The sequence below is a fragment of the Knufia obscura genome (assembly GCF_036327395.1).
Source record: "Knufia obscura strain CCFEE 5817 isolate CBS 148926 chromosome Unknown scaffold_11, whole genome shotgun sequence".
Taxonomy (NCBI): Eukaryota; Fungi; Ascomycota; class Eurotiomycetes; order Chaetothyriales; family Trichomeriaceae; genus Knufia; species Knufia obscura.
The window spans coordinates 935,184-955,283 of record NW_027042697.1 but is presented as its reverse complement, the minus strand read 5'-3'; the positions used below and the strand labels follow the sequence as shown (position 1 = coordinate 955,283).

General features: G+C 52.0%; 9 protein-coding genes across 9 annotated transcripts; 5 read left to right on the top strand and 4 right to left on the bottom strand.

The window, feature by feature from the left end:
- Window positions 1–26: 26 nt before the first annotated feature.
- PMZ80_008662 (uncharacterized protein) lies at window positions 27–1,931 on the top strand (the record flags this gene model as incomplete). The annotated part of the gene is made up of 1 exon (XM_064877061.1): window positions 27–1,931. The coding sequence occupies one exon, from the start codon at window positions 27–29 to the stop codon at window positions 1,929–1,931; it is 1,905 nt and encodes a 634-aa protein (XP_064727448.1).
- A 155-nt stretch (window positions 1,932–2,086) lies between these two features.
- PMZ80_008661 (uncharacterized protein) lies at window positions 2,087–2,874 on the bottom strand (the record flags this gene model as incomplete). Its single annotated transcript, XM_064877060.1, has 2 exons — window positions 2,087–2,396; window positions 2,444–2,874. The coding sequence occupies 2 exons, from the start codon at window positions 2,872–2,874 to the stop codon at window positions 2,087–2,089; spliced, it is 741 nt and encodes a 246-aa protein (XP_064727447.1).
- Window positions 2,875–3,159: 285 nt separating this feature from the next.
- PMZ80_008660 (uncharacterized protein) lies at window positions 3,160–5,133 on the top strand (the record flags this gene model as incomplete). Its single annotated transcript, XM_064877059.1, has 1 exon — window positions 3,160–5,133. One exon carries the CDS (start codon window positions 3,160–3,162, stop codon window positions 5,131–5,133), a length of 1,974 nt encoding a protein of 657 aa, XP_064727446.1.
- A 590-nt stretch (window positions 5,134–5,723) lies between these two features.
- rpl13 (60S ribosomal protein L13) lies at window positions 5,724–6,636 on the bottom strand (the record flags this gene model as incomplete). Its single annotated transcript, XM_064877058.1, has 3 exons — window positions 5,724–6,146; window positions 6,265–6,504; window positions 6,634–6,636. The coding sequence occupies 3 exons, from the start codon at window positions 6,634–6,636 to the stop codon at window positions 5,724–5,726; spliced, it is 666 nt and encodes a 221-aa protein (XP_064727445.1).
- A 765-nt stretch (window positions 6,637–7,401) lies between these two features.
- PMZ80_008658 (uncharacterized protein) lies at window positions 7,402–8,757 on the bottom strand (the record flags this gene model as incomplete). Its single annotated transcript, XM_064877057.1, has 1 exon — window positions 7,402–8,757. One exon carries the CDS (start codon window positions 8,755–8,757, stop codon window positions 7,402–7,404), a length of 1,356 nt encoding a protein of 451 aa, XP_064727444.1.
- A 512-nt stretch (window positions 8,758–9,269) lies between these two features.
- On the top strand, window positions 9,270–12,413 carry PMZ80_008657 (uncharacterized protein; the record flags this gene model as incomplete). Its single annotated transcript, XM_064877056.1, has 1 exon — window positions 9,270–12,413. One exon carries the CDS (start codon window positions 9,270–9,272, stop codon window positions 12,411–12,413), a length of 3,144 nt encoding a protein of 1,047 aa, XP_064727443.1.
- Window positions 12,414–12,957: 544 nt separating this feature from the next.
- PMZ80_008656 (uncharacterized protein) lies at window positions 12,958–13,233 on the bottom strand (the record flags this gene model as incomplete). The annotated part of the gene is made up of 1 exon (XM_064877055.1): window positions 12,958–13,233. One exon carries the CDS (start codon window positions 13,231–13,233, stop codon window positions 12,958–12,960), a length of 276 nt encoding a protein of 91 aa, XP_064727442.1.
- A 1,083-nt stretch (window positions 13,234–14,316) lies between these two features.
- Window positions 14,317–16,508, top strand: PMZ80_008655 (uncharacterized protein; the record flags this gene model as incomplete). The annotated part of the gene is made up of 2 exons (XM_064877054.1): window positions 14,317–15,096; window positions 15,147–16,508. 2 exons carry the CDS (start codon window positions 14,317–14,319, stop codon window positions 16,506–16,508), a joined length of 2,142 nt encoding a protein of 713 aa, XP_064727441.1.
- Window positions 16,509–16,932: 424 nt separating this feature from the next.
- RIM21 (pH-response regulator protein palH/rim21) lies at window positions 16,933–19,544 on the top strand (the record flags this gene model as incomplete). The annotated part of the gene is made up of 2 exons (XM_064877053.1): window positions 16,933–16,941; window positions 16,968–19,544. The coding sequence occupies 2 exons, from the start codon at window positions 16,933–16,935 to the stop codon at window positions 19,542–19,544; spliced, it is 2,586 nt and encodes an 861-aa protein (XP_064727440.1).
- Window positions 19,545–20,100: the final 556 nt, after the last annotated feature.

Genomic DNA, 20,100 nt, shown 5'->3' with positions numbered 1-20,100 from the left:
TGTCATGACGAGCTTGTCCAGCAGGCATGGCCCCAGATCAATACTGGCCTCTTGTTACCGAGGTGCTCCAGACAGGTCCTGCTGATGGGCGCGACATCCTGCAACATGCTAAAACAGTTTATTTATGGGAAGCTTTGTACTTGGCGTCCCGATCCTCACCATATGCGCCGACATGGAGAGAAGCATTTGGAAGACAGCGAGGTTCGCAACACGGCGTGAGATCAATCCTTGAGCTTGTCGTCGCGGTGCTCATCGATCAAACTGACTTACTGAAATCCCAGCAGCCGCCCGAGCAGGAACGAATGCAAAGCACCCTTCTACTTGCTCGCCTGCTCGCAAATTGCTGTGCGGACAACGACCACAATCGCAGGACGGTTATTCATGCGCGAGGTCTGTCGCCATTGATAAGGTTGCTTGAGGCAGGATGTGACCCGAACGTACTCGTGCCTACTATTTACAACGTGTGTGCTGACCTCGAAGATCCCACCGAAGGAATCATGTCCGACGCAGACACATCTGAACATCGCATAACAGTCGCAGAAGAACGCCTCGCTAGAAAGGATGTCTCCTCGAATGGCATCTATTCTGGGATACTCGCATTTCTTTCACCTGCAGTCGTCCTTAGATGCAACGATGATATCAAGGAGTATCTAGCAGACCTTGTCGAAATGTCAGCAACACCAGCCACAGTTGTCCAAGAAGGTCTGGCCGATACCAGGGGCGATGACATCGGCCACGCTTTCACACGGCTCCTTGCATCAGATGGTGGTCAACTTTTAGCCGACCACTCCGCCAAATGTCGCTGCAACATCGCCAGATCGCTTCTTGCCATCTCTACTTCTGATGCTCCAAAAGCAATTCTCGCCTCGACCGGGGATATCTTTGCGGTAGCACTGATGGCTGAGCACAGTACTGCCGACCTCGAATACTTCGGCGAAGACGAAGAAGAACAACAAGACAACAGAGAAGCCCTCGAAACAATCAAGACAGCGTCGTTAAAACTGGTCTATGAGGTTTGTCAATTGCCACAATTTGCCAGCCCACCCAAATATGGTACAGCCCGGCACTCCCTAGACATCATCTGCCATGCTACCGCCTGGAGTCCCTATGCCCTGTCTATTGCGAACATCATACTATATGGATTTGTTGACAGCGACGTCAGAGCTCATCTATTGGTCAGTGAAAACCTGCTGCCACCTTTGATAGAAATTCTCGCATATGAGACAGACAAGACTGTGATACATCCTGCTCTAGCCTTGGCTACCAAGCTTGCCATAACTTGGCCTCTCAGAGCAGACCTGCACCGAGCGAATGCTATGCAAGCCGCCAGACACCTCCTCACTGCCGCAAACCTTGGATATGAGATACCGTTGAACACAGTCACGTTCCTCGAAATCATGATTAAAGGCCACTCTATGCACATTTCCGCTATGATGGACAAGACAGGAGGTCAAAGCATGATGGATGATGTCTTTGCTCTCTTTGCCAAAGGCCAGGACGCCATCTGCCTCGAAATTGGTCGGCTTGTCATTGAGATTTGTGCCACGTTGGCGCAGCAAGGTGACCAAGAACTTGCAGCAACTAACGCTGGACTCGACGAATTTGCATCCTCTTGCAAGCCTGATGCGTTGGCCGGCGTTCTTGTGTATATGGCCTCGAAAGCCCAGTCTGAAGTGCCGGCTGTCGCACAACGGGTTTGGTTCGTATTGGGACTGCTATCAACAACCCAAAGCGGCAGAACTGTAGTCCACCTCGTGCTCCAGGATGCGGATGTGCAGCTTGAGGTGAGGAAGATTGGGATAGAGGATGGATCTTGGGTTGCCGGTAACATCAAGTTCATGATGCACAATCTTGGAAGCTCGCTCCCGCAGATAACGAACGGCTCCGCGGGTGCCCTTCACATCGCAATGGACCAGATGTCACTGGGATGAGAGCGACAGGATCCAGTTCACCAGGAGGTCCAGCTCCTGGAAACGAAAACACCCGGATCCTAATCTCTGAGCTGTAGCTGCAGTTTTTAGGAGAAATTGATCCGGCACGCACTTTGGCTGACAGGACGTGTTCGAAAAGTGACACATGAACAGCATCAAGTCTGCTTAGCCAGGCGTTTTGACGTCTTTCGCTCCCGGATACGCTTCTCTGTCGCCATGAACTCCCGAATGCCAACAGGAATCTCCGCAAACAGGGCGTCGGGGTCGGCTTCACTCGGTGTCGTCCAAAGCGCTTCACTGCCTCCGCCATCATCATCCATACTGCCCGAGGCAGCTTGAACTTCTGCCCGAGGGAAGCCAACCTTTGCTGTCTTGGTCACAGCCCCACCATGAGATTTGGCCTGGGCTTCTTTCAGACGATGCGCCCAGGACTCTACATCATCTCGATAGTCATCCCATACACAACTGAGACAGTCAGTACGGCACTACTCAGCTGGACTTGTCTGACTTACTGAACACAACCACTCATACAACAATTATCCGGTTCGGCCGGTCTAGGAGGAATAGGCACGCCATTTATGGTCTGCCATGTCGCATCGGGTGTATCTGATGTTTGCCTTTGGTAACCTGAACCTTCAATCGTGCCAAACAACTTCTTTGCGCGTTCCTCGATGTCCTTCCGTCCACCAGAAGCAACCCATTCCGGAAGGTCTGGCTCAGTCTTCGCCCTTGCCACTTTCGGCAACGGTGTAGAGATCAGATCACTGTAGAAGTCGCCGAGCGCACGCGGTTGGATGTACGACGGTTGATCTTCTGATTGGCCTGCTGTGGCATGAAAGGTCCGCCTATGCCTGTCGCCGCTCAGGACAGTCCTTCGCAATTGCCGTAGCAATTGCTGTCGGCACTGATTGCAGATTGTAGTCATCGCGAAGTTCGAAGCCATTCTCTCCGGCAAGCACGAGTGTCATAACATTACAAAGGCTAGCCCAGTCTCATCAGCACGTGTGCCTGTAGCTGATGATATGAAACTGCTAGTCTCTCTATCACGAACTGATGAAGCTTCACTCTCCGCTCCAGAAGATAGATAATCACGAAATGACGTAAGTCTTGGCATAAATCAAACGCGTGCAACCGTCAATTTACGCGTGCCCGAGAAACTTGCATACCACAACATTGGTTGCTACCGTTGTGCTGGGGTATTCAAGGCTTCGAGAAGAATATATCAAGGATGTTGTCGCCGTCGAAGCGACGTCGCATATCGCCAACCACGTATATCGCTGTCAATGATCAGGAAAACCAGGAACATGCGCAACCCAGACCATCTACACCAAAGCGAGCCTCGTATCAGTCTCCAACCAAGGCTTCACTGGCTCGGTCCAATCCCGGAGTCCTGCAACAAGTAGCCCAAGCAAAGCAGAGACGTGAGTCGGAACCAAACAGAAGGCAGAGCTTGTTGGATGCTGTGCTGGGTAACAAGCGCACCCAGCCAGACGATGAGCCAGAGCATGTGGAGGAGACAAGGGATACAGAAACATCTACTGCTGTCCATCTCGAATCTGATCAAGACACACAACCAGCTACTCTTGCGAATGACGTCGCGGATGCCTTCAGAAAAATACCTGGTCCCAATGCGACCCTGCCAGACTCTCGGCCACACGAAACCACACGACAAACCCCGAACTATTCACCACGACGCAACGATATTCCTACCTTTACCTCTCCCTCGATCGTCCCCAGGCTAGTCAAGAGCACAAGTACTTCACAACAGCAAGCCAGAAGAAGTACCTCAGCAGAATTACCACCGACACCTGTACAGCTAGGCAGCGATACTCAGCCCAGCCGACCTAGAGGGTTGGCATCGAGCAGTCCGGGTGGTAGCGCTCAGAGACGGGTAAGAATAAGAGGTGGACATGTCACAAGCAGTCCGCTCAAGCCCAAGGCGCCGGCTCCTCCTATTGAAGAGCCCGAGGAGGATCTTGATCATGCTGAAATAGCAAGTGGGATTGAGGATGACCTGGAAGAGGAGGTCCAGCAAGAAAGCATCGAAGGAGTCGAAGCTCTAGAAGAGACAGCTGATCCAACAATCCGAAACAAGCAGCAGCAATTGCAATCATTACACAACGACCTAAAAGCCCTACAAGAGCAATGCGATAGACTCCAGACTATCAGCAAGGATGTCAACCAAAACAAGTCAAAAAAGCACTCACCCGCCAACCTCGACGAGAATCTGTCCTCCCTCATCAACTCCCTCCCACCTCCCAAAGAGACCTGGCCACCCCGCCCCGAAGACCACCCCCTCTTCCAGAAACATCCCCAAACCTACCTCACCCTCTTCTCCCCAGGTAACCTCCGCATGTCCTATCAGTGCTGGGAGGACACCAACCCATCAACCACAAAAACAAAAGGCCAAGCCCCCAGCCGCAACACCTTCGTTTACCAGACGACATTTGCTGCGCCTGAGCCATGGCCACCGAGTACATTGAACCTCACATTCGACGTCATCACCGACCAGGACACATGCGAGATTGTGAAGATCGTCTTCGCGAACAACAAACATCAGCCAATAGCGCTACAGAACTGGATCAACGATCGCCTGCAACATCCGGTCTTCAAGACTGATCTAGCTACGATTATGACGGGAGTAGGACGCTACTTCGAAGAGGACGTCAAGCGCGCGAGTATCTATAAGTATCTCACCGAGAAACTCACGACGTCGACCGGTGCTGAGCAGCGTAAGATCACATTGCCGGTACAGTCGCGGCAGGATGCCCTTGCGCTCCTCTCATATCTAAACACCACCCAACAGTCCTTCTCACCCACCAATGCCAATACCAATGCCCAAACGCTAAAAAGAACGAGACACTCCCTCGGCAGCGCCGGTACGAGGCAAATGATGCTCACATACGATATCACCCTGAACTGGATCGGACAACCGCGTACACACGTTGATATCTGCACATCTGGATTCAGCAATGATGCCACGCAGCACGCGAGGAAATTGTTCGGGGAGATAAGTGCTGTTGATGGTGTGTGTGCTGCGTTCGAGGGGGTTTGGGATGTGTTGGGGATGAATGGGACAGTTGGTGCTGATGGTGTGAATGGGAGTGATGAGGTGGTCGGTGCTGGTGGTGAGAAGGGAAGGGAAAAGGGCAGGAAGAAAGCGAGGCGGATGACGGAGTTTGAGTCGCCTGTTAAGAGTTGAGTGTGGATATGGAATTGTTCAAAGATGCAGTGAGAGATGATCAGATGGTGGGAATTACGCGCGATGCTCCGGACCTAGATCTAGATCTGGTCCGGATTCGAACCTGCACTTGCACTTGGGCATTGATCGAGCAATTGATTGCCCGCGGTAGTTTGGATACTGCAGTGAAGCAGACAATTTCTGGATGGGCTTGCCGGTGTGGATACAGGATCTTGGTCGTCGATTCCTAGCAAGAGATAGATACCCATGGCAAACATCTCTGCCAATATCCTAGTGATTCAAATGAGGCATGCAATTCGGGATTTGACGACGTTTGGATCTTGGTATCTCATTTTCATGACATAATCTTCTTCTGCTCATGCTCTTGAGACATAGCACATGGCAGATCTTCATGCTGAACAACATTGCTCCTCAGGTGTACCCAGCCGGCCACCTGCGATTGTATTGCATCTTGATCTTGATCTTGCTTACATATACCAGCAAGACGGAACTCACTCAACTTCGCGAAGCCCTTCGACACCGAGACGAGACAAGAAACAGCCATGACCATCACACAGAAACACCTTATGCTCTGGTATTAGTGATTACGCTTATTTCTTCTTGGCCTCCTCAGCCTCAGCCTTCAGCTTAGCCCTCTTCTCCCTCATACCCGCATATCTCTGCTCACTTCTGAGCTCTCTCAACTTCCTATATGGCGCCTCCTCGCCCTTCGGCATCTCACCACTCTTGATCTCGGAGAATCCATGAGCAACACCAGTGCCAGTCTCAACGGCGAATGCAGAACCAATCTTGGAGATGGTCTTAGTGGAGCCCTCGGACACGGCCTTGACGTCGCTCTCCGAGCTGTCGAGTTTCTTGTGTTGACCGGACTTGCGGGGGAAGAGGATGAGGCGGGCCTTGTAGGACTTCAGGCGGGCGACGTTTGCGGTGAGGGATTCTTGGGAGTGGTTTGTTCGGCGGGGGTCGACGGTTATGCCGATTGTGGGGGCGAGTTTGCGGGGGATTTGGGCTTCCTGGTGAGGATGTGTTAGCATGGTCATCTGTGTAGTGGTGTGTTATGATGGGCAGAATCCGTCGTAGCCTTGGACTTCTGCGCGGTATGGATGTTTTCCAGGTGATGACTCTTCATACCTTCAACTCAAGCAGAGTGAAACCTCGTCCAGCTCTTGCTCTTCGGTTGTACTTGATGGTAGGACATTGGACGACTGGCTTCAGTCTATCGACTGGTCGTGGGGCAACCTTTGCGGCTTTGGCGAGACGAGCGGTTCTTCGTCGGTGCTTTCGGCCTGGCTGGTCGAAGTGCACTCGGACTCTTCGCTGCCAGTCCTTGTGGAAGTGGTTGTTTGGAACCGCGTTGTTGTGCTTGATTGCCTGCACTGGAGGTTAGCCTATGGTGTTTTCAAGATATTGTCGAAAGTGTATTCGTCGTGGTTGAAGGATCGGACGGGTTCGTTTATGGATGATGTGATGCTGTCGAGGAGCGTGCTGGGGTGTACTGACCATTTTGACGGCTCAAGAACACAACAATATGGATTAGCGTAGAGGTTGAGGATTTGTCGCAAGCAATGTCGAGACCGTCGGCCAGAAAGTTGCGACAGCAGTTTCGATATGCCAAGAGCCTGTGTGCGCAGCAGGTGCGATTGTAGCTATGGGGAAGGTTCGGCGAGCATGATGAAAAGGCTACAACGCAGCCTCGACTGACGAAAATGCTACGGTCGACAAGTTCCACCTGAAGTGAACTAAAGTCTTGCCGTAGCCACTCACAAGAATCGAGCCTCCGCCCGGACGAGCAAAGTGGCCGTTGATGAATTTGCAGAGTTTGCTTAGGTAAGAGTCACCGTAGCTTTCGGGGTCTAATAGGCCCTAGAGACATGCCTAACTGCACGTCCTAGGTTTGCACCCTAGGCTCATGGCCCCTAACGAAGCACAAGCATAAATTCGGCCACTTTGCTTGTCCGGGCGGAGCGAGCTTCATGTGAAGGCGAGACCTTGGGCAGCGCACATTTGTAAGTCCAGACTCGAATACCCTCCCAATCGATTTTGGCTGACTGTGTAAGGATCATCGCGTCATATCATTGCTATCTACCTTTGTTCTGTCCTTCCAAACAAATATGCCACAAAACAAGCCTACATTTCTGTCCAATGCCCAATTGACCATATCAAACGTACCCATCCGAGATAGCTCATCTATGCAAACCTTCTGAACGTGGACCTGACAATGACTCCCAGCATCTCCACAATTGTATGTACCCAAACTAGGGGATGCCATCATGCCTCTATACCTAGTCCAACCTGATCTTCTGACCGTATCTTCTTCGACTTCGATGCCTGATCACTATAGCCATATGCCCGCTTCAACTTGGCCTTTGGGCTTTCTTGCCTTTCTTGGCTCGTCGACTTCTTCACATTGCCGAAGAGCTTTGACTGTAACAAACTACTCGATTTCTCAGCCTCTTGAGACTGACGAAGTGACTCGAATGTAGACGGATTCTTGCGTAACATATCGGCTGCTAGAGAGCTCGCTTGCGATTGAGTCAGTCCTTCACGCTCCGCTCGGCGATCGTCATCTGAAATTGATATGGTGCTATCGCGATCATGGCGCTCACGCTCTGCAGACTCACTCACAAGCTGCGACGCCGGCGCAGAAAGGAGTAGTTGAGAACCAAGGAAGCCATCAGATGTGTTAGGACGATCCTTTGGTGTTTGAACTGACGACAAGGAGTGGGCTCCACGTTTGTGGCCGTGCTTGACCTTTGCTGCATGTGTCTTGGAGGGCGTCGAAGGCACGCTGGCAGTTTCTTGGCTTAGAATCTGATCGGCTGCAATTAGTGCTGCGAAAGGAGTGTCATCCTGATAGCGCGAGTACCCGTTTCGGCGTGGTGTTGTGTAAGTCTCTCTTGGGGTGGGAAAAACAGGCGAACGTTCTCGGATCTTGGTAAAGTGCTGCCTGTTCTCTCGAATGCGATTGACAAGCAAAGAGTTGTGCTCAGATAGCGATTGGATGCGTTCATCTTGCAGATCCTTCTCTCGCTTCAGTTGGTCGCATAGTTCTTCAAGAGCCTCATTATGCTGATCCAGGTCTCTCAGGTTTTGGGCAAATAGTGCGGTCGCGGCAGATGGTGGCTGGACAGCGGGCGAGGTCGTGCTGGCATTTGGCTTGTTCTGCTTGACTCTAAGGAAGTCGACCTGCCTTCTGGATAACTGGTTTTCGACTTCAGCGCGCTCGGCAGCTTGACTTGTCTGCAGGAGAAGGAAATGGTGCTGTAGTCTCGCGTTGGCATTGTTTATGCGGGCGTCTGTAAGATCGTTGACAAGGCTCTTTGCGATGTTGCGCAACTCGTCGATTCCGGCATGCTCGATGTACTCTGTAGAAGGCAAGTCCTTCGAAGCGTTCCTACGTGTGGTCGTAGGTGTCGCAAGGAGGTGTGCGGTATCTGCATCTTCGTCGCGACGAGCATGAGGAGTTTGCGCTGATCTAGGAGGCGTTGCGCTGAGCGTCGGCCGCTGTCTTCCAGACTGGGCTGGGCTACGAGCATCAGCTGCGGCTGCCGGCTCTTGTGGAGGTGGTGTTGCGGGCACGGCAATTATCTCCCCATTGGAGTGGGCTTGCGGGTCTTGGGCCATGTTACAGGCTGTCGCGATCAAGGTGCGCGTGTCTGTGTCGACTATAGTATGCGCGGGACAAATCGAGTGGAAACTGGCGGGGGGTCAGCTTTCGACGACAGCGGGTGCCAGCGGTCTGGGACTTCCGGGGGAATGAAGTTGCCGATATTGAAAAGTCACCAAGTCAACGCGTAAATTGAGCGAACACTCAAGCCCTCTAACCTGTACTTGCTGAGGTGGTGGCAGGAAACGCTCGTCGAGTGCGCAGAACTACGAGGCTGGTGACATGGCTGCAGCCGCGGGATCTGTTTGTAGCCTAACTTGTTCGCGTTTAGTTTCCCCTCTCTGGTTGCTAGGTGATGTTCAAGCTTTAGTCTGTTTTGGGACCAAACATCTCCTATCCGAAAAAGACTGGCTCTAGCAAACCGACCTTCAAACGTGTTTCAGAGCTTGTCAAACTTAGCATGACGTGTTCTCGCTTATGAGACGTTTCTTCTTCAAGTCTACAGTAAGCAGGAACGACCACAGCAAGCATGGACCAGGGAGCAAGCTCACGCAGAGGCAACCAGAGCAACATAGCTCGCCCCATATCCCGACTACCTACGGCACGTGCCTCGTCGATTCCAGCAGCAATCCACCAAGACGAACCTTCAAAGCACTCACAACAACCTCGTATTCCAGCATCATCGTCACGAAAACCGCTTATACGACCACTGGGCGAGAGCAACAGTACATCTACTAAACCCTCATTTGGCTGGACAGACAGGTCTGATGGCATACTCTCCCCTACCAGAACCGCATCGCCTATCAAGAGTGGAGCAGCCCTGGATACGACACCTCCAAGCATCAGACCAGAATCTGCCATTATCGAAGAGGGAAACGAAAATGCCAGCAGCAACCAAGATGCGAAGAACGACGAGTTTGCCAAGCCTGAGAAACGAAGACCACGCCCTTCATTGTCAGAAAGAACAATCGAGACCCTCTCACAGATCTCGCCTGCGCCATCGCCATCTCGAAGACGATCTAGCACTGTGAGAAGCAGTGGGTCGATGGGGCCGCCAGCTCGGCCAGCTTCAGCTATGCGCATGTCACGACCAAACACGCCCTCGACGCCGTCTTCTGGTCGTGCGCCTAGTCCAGTCAAGCGACCTTTCAGGCCTCCAGGAAAGCCAGCAACCCCAGCCAAGGAGATACCAGCTCCTCTAGATACTATCTATACGCCGCCAAGAGCTTTTGTTAGAGACCACAGCTCCAGAATTGGACGGCCACGAGATACTCGACGGTCGATATCTACCGCAATCACAGCACCCAAAGACAACAAGTCTATGCCCAAGTCCGCCAGTCAGGCTGTAAAGGTGAAATCGATGTACGATCTCCGGGCGGCGGCGGCGTCGTCGTCACGTACATTGAGCAACAAGCCATCGATGCCGACATTGGCTAAAGACCCTATCACTCCGGCAAAGGGCGTTGCGAGAAAGACAGCTTTCAGAGATATTTCTCCTCACACAGGTCTAATGAAGGCCCGACATCCGGGAGAAAATGTCATCGCTTCAACGACAAGTGCATCAAAGCCGTCTACAAAAATGCAACCGCCGTTGAAAAGAACAGTCAAGCGCGCTCCAACGCCAAGCCAGCCACAAAAGCAGGATTCGACCAGCGCACAGGCAGCAAAGTCTTCGGCTTCGCTAAGAGATACGATAGCGAAGGCCAAGGCAGCACGAAGAGAAGAGCTTCGGAAGTCAGGCATGCAAGCAGATTCGGTGGACCAACAATGGACCGAACATGATGTGCCTGCGCTCGAGCCGGCAATCATTATTGGTAGCCAGTCGATGAAGAAGGAGATTCAAGGCGCTGTGACCACAGGCGTGTTGAACCTTTCAGCCATGTCTCTCCATGAGCTGCCGACAGAAGTGCTGACCATGTATGAGTTCAAAGAGGACAGCGGCATTGCATGGTCAGAGACAGTTGATCTGCAGAAGCTGATTTTGGCGGACAACGATATTAACGTACTACCTGATGCGGCATTCCCAGACTGGTCAGAAGAGGACATGCTGGCAGACGCAGACAAGAGCAACCAGTTCGCAGGCCTGGATGTGCTAGATGTTCATGGAAACAACCTCACTTCGATACCCGTTGGCTTCCGCAGACTGCAGCAGCTCAGCGTGCTCAATGTGAGCAACAATAGCTTGGATCTATCTGTGTTCAGCACGATCAGTGAGCTCGCGGATCTCAAAGAGCTCCGTCTATCGAAGAATGGGTTAAGCGGTGCTCTGCCAACGGAAATCACCAAGATGACCGAACTTCGAATACTTGATCTCAGAGATAACCAGCTGGACGAGTTACCAGCGAGCATTTCGGAGCTTAGAAACTTGCAGAAGCTGTTCTTAGGAGGCAACAGATTCAGCTTGGTACCTCTAGGCACTCTTCCAGCAGAAGGCCTCCTAGAACTCGACGTCTCCCACAACATGCTCAGCGGAACACTCGCAGCAGACGAGCTGAAGGCATTCAAGAAACTGCAGTCCCTCGACGTGTCGTTCAACAGTCTCGGGAGTATATGCGCTGGCGAGCTCGAACTACCTGCGTTACAGACGCTAGCTGTGCATAACAACAGGATTGCTGAGTTGCCAGACCTGTCACTGTGTACTGGAATGACAACGTTGACAGCATCAGAGAACTCCTTGAAAGCGATACCAGAGAGCTTTTATGGGTTAACATCTCTGAGAAACGTCGACCTCAGCGGCAACAGCATCAAGACCATCGAAGCTAGTATCATGAGTATGGAGAAGCTGTCAGGGTTCAACATTGCAGGCAACCCACTGCGAGAGAAGAAGTACTTGACTATGAATGTCGATGAGATCAGGGCGGACTTCGCACGAAAGGCTGCTCCTGCCGATAGCGCAAACGTCAAGTCGTCCCATGCTGGTTCGGCGAACGGTCAGGGCATGACCGCCGAAGACGATGGTGACGCGACAGAAGTCCAAGTCCACAAGCCCAAAGGAGGCGTTCTAGACCTATCGCCACGCAACCTCTCCAGCTTGGACCCAGCTGACATCGACCTGACGGCGCCAGTCCACACGGTCCGGCTCGCCAACAATGACTTCTCTTCCTTTCCAGTCGAACTCCTCATGCACCCTTCTATCCGCTGGTCCTTACGCTCCTTAGATATGAGCCACAACCCTCTGCTCCATCCAATCGACTACCTCAATTCAGAGACACACCTACCCGTCCTGCAGTCCCTCTACATCGTCAGCACAGGCCTGACAACGCTCGACACTCTAACAACCTACCTTAAAGCACCCGATTTACGCGAGCTCAATATCTCCTGCCATCGCATGGCCGGTCATTTACCATGGGTTCGAGCGTGGTACCCCTCGCTCACGACACTGCTGGCAAGCGACAACTGGTTCGAGTCCATCGACGTGGAGGCTGTCCGTGGACTGGAAGTTCTTGATATCAGAAACAATGAGATCGAAGTCCTCCCACCGAAACTTGGATTGCTCGGCAACCATGCGGGTAAGAATGAGCCCGGGAGACTGAGGAGCTTTGAGTGTAGCGGCAACAGATTCCGAGTGCCGAGGCTGATGGTGGTCGAGAGGGGTACGGAGGCTGTGTTGAGAGATTTGAGGAGGATGATTGCTGTGGATGATGTGCCGGAGGAGTGGCAGGGGGAGGTTTAGACGTCGCTGTCTATAGTGGGCGATAATACAGGGCCACAGGACTGCCCTGCGGACACAGCTTAATAGCCATTCGGCCTTCTTTGTATACCAGTTGTTGTACTAAATCTGACGGCATTATTGCCTTGGGGGAAACAGGACTCCGGCGAAACATGGTATTATATGCAGATTCTTCATAATTAACCTAGATGATCAGTTCCTCAGGGTCCAGGCTGAAAGCTGTGCTCGATTCGCTGTTTGCTCGAGGCGATGTTCATCAGAAGGCAGCAACTAACAGTTCATTACCCTCGATACTTATGCTCGTATGAAGATACCCCAGTTATCTTTGTGGCAAATTCGGCGCCGGACCGATCTCATTACTATATGAGGCGTTAAGAATGCGCAGCTAGCAGATACCTTCCTCCCTCTGAAGTCCAAATGACCACTGTCCAGCCCCGTATCAAAGGACGCCATCAAAAGGACTCCCAGCTAAGCAAGCAGATTCCAACTCCATAGCCGACATACCACCCTCCGTCGCCTTGCTCAAGCCCTCACGCTCACCTCGTTCCTATCTGATACGGCGACGCCGAGTCAAACCCCTTTCCGACACGGCACATGGATCCCACCAGTCGTAGACAAATCCCATAGACTTATCGAAGCGTTGGGCGTCGAAGACGGAGCTCTGTTGGTCACTTCGCCAGGACCTAGAGACGTGGTAGACGTTGGAGAAGTCGGCGTTGCGCTGCACTAGCGTGTTGGAGGAGTCGCGTTCGTTGTAGGAGTGGTACATGTGTTGGAAGATGAGGTTAAGGATTTCGAGGGGGAGGTCGTTGACGGTGGGCATTGTGCTGTAGAGTGTTGGTGCTGTGGTTGAGCTGCGCTTTTGGTAGCAAGGACGACAAGAAGGTCCTTGTTGTCAGGTTAGAAGCACGTAAAATACGGGGTGTCCAGTATAAGTTTCACAATACTAGTTGTTGACGGGCAGTATAGGCGAATCACGGTCATCTCCGGGCCGGGCACACCGCCCGGCTTAGGCGCGGGGAGCCCCTAACGAGCTTGCCCAAATTGTACCTAGGGTGCGAAATTCGTGACGAGCCACTGGAGATACTTTTGTGAAACTTAGGTACATTGGATACCTTGTCAGTCTACAGTACCTGACGCCTGACATATCACATTCAAGTTCGGCGTAACGGCACGGGGTCCGCTCAGTCTCTAGGTGCCTTATCAGAACAGCCGGTCACAGCCCAGGATACTGTAGAGTAAGCTTTCTAGGCAGCGACGAGGGCCCGGAGAAGGCCGCAATTATGCTTGTAGGGTCGCCATAGATGCCTTATATGCCCCACGTCGCGGGTCTCACTTTCCAGGATTTTATTCCATCAAGACCTCACTTCCTTTTTTCCGAGTCTCGCTCTATGTTTATGCAATACATCCATACTGGCATCACACTCCGATTTGCGCAAAATCGACACTGCAAGCTACTTGCTTATCTGCCAATCCGTCACAAGATGCGTGGCTGTGTCAATGCTGCGGCGTACACCGGTCACACCTAGCATGCTTTGTATACACGACTAGCTGGACCTTTTGAAAGCATGTTTCGATGATCATTGGTCAAGACTGACTGCAGCCTGTTGTGCTCGCCAGGCAGCTTGGGACCATCTCAGCCTCACTTGCTTGACTAGACGACACAAGCATGTTGGTAGGTGAATGTTTCCAACGAAACATCTCTGTTGCGGAGTGCTAGCTATGAAAGTGTCGAGAAATGCCATTGATACATTCTTAAGCTGATAGTAGGAGTTGATTATATGAATGATTTCTACCTCGAGTATACTCAAATCGTCCTCTAACGCGGTCGACATTTGTAGCGCGCCGAAGCAACCGTTACCCGATTGTGACCAGTATCATTTCTGCTCACCTGAATAGGAAAGTCATGGATGGCAGTTCCGAACCGTCCAAGCCCACACAGCAGAATCGTCGAATGACAGCGGACTGGTTCAGGGTCCCTCCAACAGACTATCTAAATGTCTCTACGATCACATATCCTCGAGGCTCTCGTGCCACGGTGGCCGAGCTCGAAAATGACGCCCTGGTCGATGTCCTCCTTTTTAGGAGCAACGGTCGACAGTTCTGCCGAAACGGTAAACAGAGTGAGGACTGGATTATTCAGCTGTTCGTCGATACGGACGACTTCAACGACTCCACTGTAGACAGCACCAAATTTGCCGCCATTGGCGTCCACAGCAAACCGCTACTCGATTCACTGCGGCCAGCGTTGGCAAGTGTGCATTGTCCATTAGCCGACAGTGTTACCGAGCAGCACAGATTCTACCCTCCGTTCAACGATCTGTTCTTCGCTCAAGGTCGAATTTTGGAGACGCTGAAATACGCAGGACTCGGCGCTGCTAAGGAGAAGCAGCTTCGAACATTCGTGACTGTCATGCAAGTGGTGTTAAAGAAGACGAATCATCAAGTCAGGGAGATGGCCGGGAAACGCATCATTGACTTTGAGAATGTCTGGACCTTGTTCCCACCAGGCTCATTTGCGGTTACAGACATACATGAAGTCCCTCACATCTTACAAGTCATCGACAACCTAGCTGAGCCCGTGTTTCCAGATCCGAATGCAAGGAAGAAAGAAGAGAAGCATATGCCATTCAAATTCGTCTCCTATGGATTTGATGGATATAATTTTGGCACCTACGAGGACAAGGTAAGTTGCTCTCCGTACTTGTGAGAATCATGCTGACGACGTTCTTCCAGTATTCCTGCTGGGACTGGAAGGGCCACATAGGTGTCTCTAGTCTGACCTATCGTCCACTTGCTTTTGACGAAAGATATGGCGATGGTGCCATCGTCAAGAAGGCAGTCGAAAGAGGTCGGAGAGTTCTCGAGTACCAGAGCTACCACTACTGCTCGTACAAGGGCACTTGTCCACCGACCACTCCGAACAAATTTTCCGGAAAGGTCAAGATTGATGGCCGGATCATTGTTGACTGCCTACAAGCTCGTAGGTCTGACCCAGACTTTTCTATCTTCTTCGGCCAGATTGAACACCCAATTAGTCCGATCCCAGGCAAGACCAAAGAGATCTACAACGCGATGCGGCCACTCTACCTTCCGTCTCAGTCCAGAAGACCCAACAGGGAGGAGCAGGACAAGAGGAAACACTTCTTTGGGTCACATGATGCATACCTCATGCTTATGAAACCTCTGTTCCCAGCATGGTCATTAGATCACAACGATTGGTTCTGGGTCAACGTCTCGAATCTGGAGCCCGTCAAATTTGCTGCGGATCCGATGAATCAGTTAGTAGATAGCAGTACGAGACTAATGGGTTTGCTCAACCTGATGATCCAACGGAAACTACAACAATTGCCAGCAGATGGGGGCCCCACCAACAGAGAAGTGAATGGGCGTGACGTACTCATGATCATGCTATCAGGAAAATCCGGCATTGGAAAGACTGCAACAGTGGTGGCGACTGCCGAACTGCAGAAGCGTCCATTACTTCGTGTCAATGCCCCAGAAGTGGGCGCAAATGTGAACCACGCAAGAACGGACTTCCTGCAGACTTTGGAAAATGCAGCCGCATGGCAAGCTCTTGTACTGTTCGACAATGCTGCACGTATACTCGGCAGCAACAACAAGTCGAGAGCTTTCTATGGTCAGACTCACCTGGCTCAGGATATTGCGAGCATGCTTGAGCGGTTCCGCGGAGTGGTGTTTCTGACCAAGCAGGATAATCAGCGTCTGATTCATGAGGTTGCTCAGCAGGTCCAAGTGCACCTGCAACTTGACGAATTTACGACCGAAAAGAGACACAAAATCTGGACATCACGCTTCAGAGAAGCAAGCTTTGCTGTTTCCGAAGACACCATCACGGACATAAGCTCGTGGGATCTGAATGGCCACGAAATCGAACATTTGTTCGAGAACCTTCAGCTTGTCTACGGTCAAGACCACGGCACAGTCGTTTCGACAGCAGAAATCGCAGAGCTTAGGGCTTTGACGTGTTCTCAGGAACCCGAAGAGAAGGAATCGTTCGCAGAAACGGAGAGTACGTTCCAGTCGCCGCAACGCGATCAAGCTTCGCCGTTGAGATACATTACTGTAAAGAACTGATCGATCGTTTTTCCTGGCTCGAAACTGCTAGTACTTGTCGATCCTGTCAGGGTATATTAGCGTTAGCATCAATTCACGAAACAATGGCCATGAAGAACATCGAGTTATCATTTTGTGTCCAAGTACCTTGCCAGAGACCAGGCTCGCCAGGGAAAGCTTGTCAATCGCCGATGGAGTTGCGCTTGACTGAAGTGGGATTAGGCCTTCGCTTAAAAAGTTAGCAGTGGAGGCACCAACCAGAAGGCTCTGTCGCTCCGTAGGCCAGATCCCCTCGTCCCGAACGCCTGGACGACACTCTTCTTCACAAGCTCGAGCCGGGCACACCTACTCAAGAACGCAGCGCCGTCGCCATAACTGCAGCAAAACTGTACCCCACGTTCCGGCTACCAGACACGACATCAAGACCGCACAGGCACGACACACGATGCTACGTGTATGAGTCTCGAATAGGCTGCGCAGTCATACGATGCAGCGAGACGGGAACTTGCATCCACGCGACCAAACAAGAAGAGCATGGTCCGAGATGGTTTGATCTCGCGTCAAATCTGGGCAAAAGGCACAAGAACAACCGCATTAGCAAGCAAACTGTCTTCCACCATCTCCTCCCGAGCGCAGTCAGCACTGTGCACCGTCGCACTCCCAGCTGGCGGCATATTGCGCGTCAACGAGACCTTCTCCACTGTCCTCCAGGATTCCATCACCTTCGAGTCTCCCTGCGATGATACAGCCCTCCATGGCTGCGCTGAGAGCAGTGGCAATTCGACCGTTGTCAAGTTCGACGAGCCATTCTACGCTTCAGTCGCTCCACAGATCTATGCTCTGGCTACGGCAACAATAATAAGTTACATACTGGTCATACTCATCTTCATCACTCCACGGACCTTCTATGTTGGAGGTCCCGGCGGTGGAGGCGCAAACTTTCTTGGTCTGCGCAACTTGGTACCAGGATCGGGAAGTTCTTCTGTCATAGGAGTCGGAAGGAGGCCATTGCTTCAGAAGATTGCGGCTGTCACGGTGGCCATTTCGCTGACAATTGCAACGGCCGATACTTTCCGAGTAGCCGAAGACCAGTATAACGATGGCCTGATAGACTCGCAGGCCCTTGTCGACGATGTCATCGGCAGTGTCGAGATACGTGTCGTAAGGGTTGTGTCAGATACGTTTTTATGGCTAGCTCAGGTTCAGACGTTGATACGACTGTTCCCACGGCACAAAGAGAAGGTCACCATTAAATGGCTGGGATTTGCTTTGGTCACGTGCGACACGGTTTTCAGCATCTTGGAGAACTTTGTCAGCCAGGCTACATTGACGAGGCCTCGCAGCTTCCAAGATGCTATTCCTGCCTTAAGCTATCTCTTTCAGATGTCCATATCGCTGATTTATGCTTCTTGCGTCATCTACTACTCTCTATCGAAACGGAGATTTGCCTTCTGGCACCCCAAGATGAGGAACATTCTGTTGGTCGCAGGTTTGAGCTTGGCTTCAGTGTTGATACCAGTGGTCTTCTTTGTGTTGGATGTGGCCCAACCAAACATTGCGACATGGGGTGAATACATCAGATGGGTTGGCGCAGCTGCTGCTAGTGTCGTCGTGTGGGAGTGGGTCGAGAGAATCGAAGCTTTGGAAAGAGACGAGAGGAAGGATGGAATACTTGGCCGTGAGATATTCGACGGTGATGAGATGCTCGACAAAGGTTCCGAGAAGGACAATAAGAGCAACAGCACTTCTACTTACTTTGGTTTTGGTAGAAAGTCAGGTCCAGATGGTGACAACTCGGTATCCATGCTCCCAATTCCACACATGCGAGCAAGGATGCCATTTCGCAAGAGAAGAAAAGACAATCAAAGAGACTCACAGCAAGGCGGGAGAAGAGACTCTGCTAACGTCGATGGAATTGTTGCTGAAGGAGGTGTGGCACGACCTCCCCAAGCTGCTACACCAATTAGCAGAAGCGACAATACCAGCGCCGCGAGCACAGTCTACCGAGTCCGGTATCAAAATGTGTCGAGTCCCTCGCCAGCAATCCCCGAAGAGCCTGCGAACTTCCGACATAGGGCGCATCGACCTTCTGTTCAAATCAATGGTCAAATGTTTCCAGTGGAGGAGGCTGAGAGCTCTACCTTGACCAATAATACGAATCAGGAAATCGCGGCCACTCAACCGGCAGAGGAAGGACCCGAGAGGGAAGACAACAGAGATCGACAGACGTGGCAAGCAGTCGCTAATCCGTTCAAGAGGAAACGAGCCGAGCCACCGGCAGAAGTCGCGGCTCAAATGGCGGCGTGTAATGTCCGGAGATCTCCAGCCCAGACCTATCACAACCTACGCGATAGGTTCAGTGCGTTCCGAACGACTCAGAGAGATCGCGCTGAAGCTCGTAAGCGAGCTGGACCGTCTCCGCCAATGCCGGTCACCGTCATCCCAGCCCAACCAAGACCTTCACGTCTGACTATACCCGAAGAGGCCTCCCAAACAAGCCGACAACCAAGCGTGCAACAATCGCAACAAGATCGAAAGAGCTCAAGCTCTCGCAGTCGGCGTGGAAGCATGCCCGTCACAGTCATCCCTGCACCCACTAGGGGTGGTCGGACTTGGTCGCCAGACGACTTGCAAAATGAGGACGGGTCTCCTTCGCGCCAAAGAAATTCTGGTGGGGTGCATGGTACCGAAATAGCGCAGCAGAGTCATGGTCCGCCCTCACCAGCGAATGGCCCAAGCAGAAACGTGCATACCGCGAGAGGAGCCCTGACTATCGCTGAATCTCCTGCTCGAGTGCGAGAACACGAACACAGGAGTAGCCCGGCGCATCGGTCAGGCACAAGATTGAGGGCGCCCACGATCGATTCTCTCAATGATAGACTCAGCAATGCATCACCTGCATCTGCGTCTGCTGTGGCCGGCGCTGGTAGTGAAGGACGACACACACGAAGTCCGCCACCCAACAGCACTCCCCAACCTCGGCCTTATCAAGATGGTCGTGGAAGCTCTCAGAATACACCGGGCCCAGAACCTCCACCGCACCAAAGGGAATCATAGTGCAGAACTGTTGTTGCATTTTATTTGGCATTAAAAATCGTGTGCATGAGCGTTCAAGCATATACTGAAACTAGCACAGCTAGCTAGACATATTGACCAAGCATTTAGATTGTTCTAAGCCTACTTGCCTGATTCTCATACTAACCTATCTCCAATCTGGGACTTCTGCATCCAGGTTTCCTGCTTTCTGCGGCTCCATACACCCTTCATCAGCAGGATCTATCGTGGATGTGACACTGCCTCTACGAAACCCTAGAAAGACCTAGACTAATATGCAGGTACACGACCTGTGCTGTCCTGGTTACGATACCCGTATATCCGTTTGATGCACATACGGGGACTATCTACGTACCTTCCATGGTAGATGTTCTGGACATCGGCAATCTCTTCCCCAACCCACCTGCAGTATTCGTCGCCCAGTATTATCGACCTTACCAGTTTGTCCACCACGCACCAATAGCACTTGCTGCGATTCGCTTGAGATGATCTCAAGCGGTCTTCCGCCTAAGATTACCAAGTACAACACCGCTTACATACAGATTTGTTCAACAGGTCC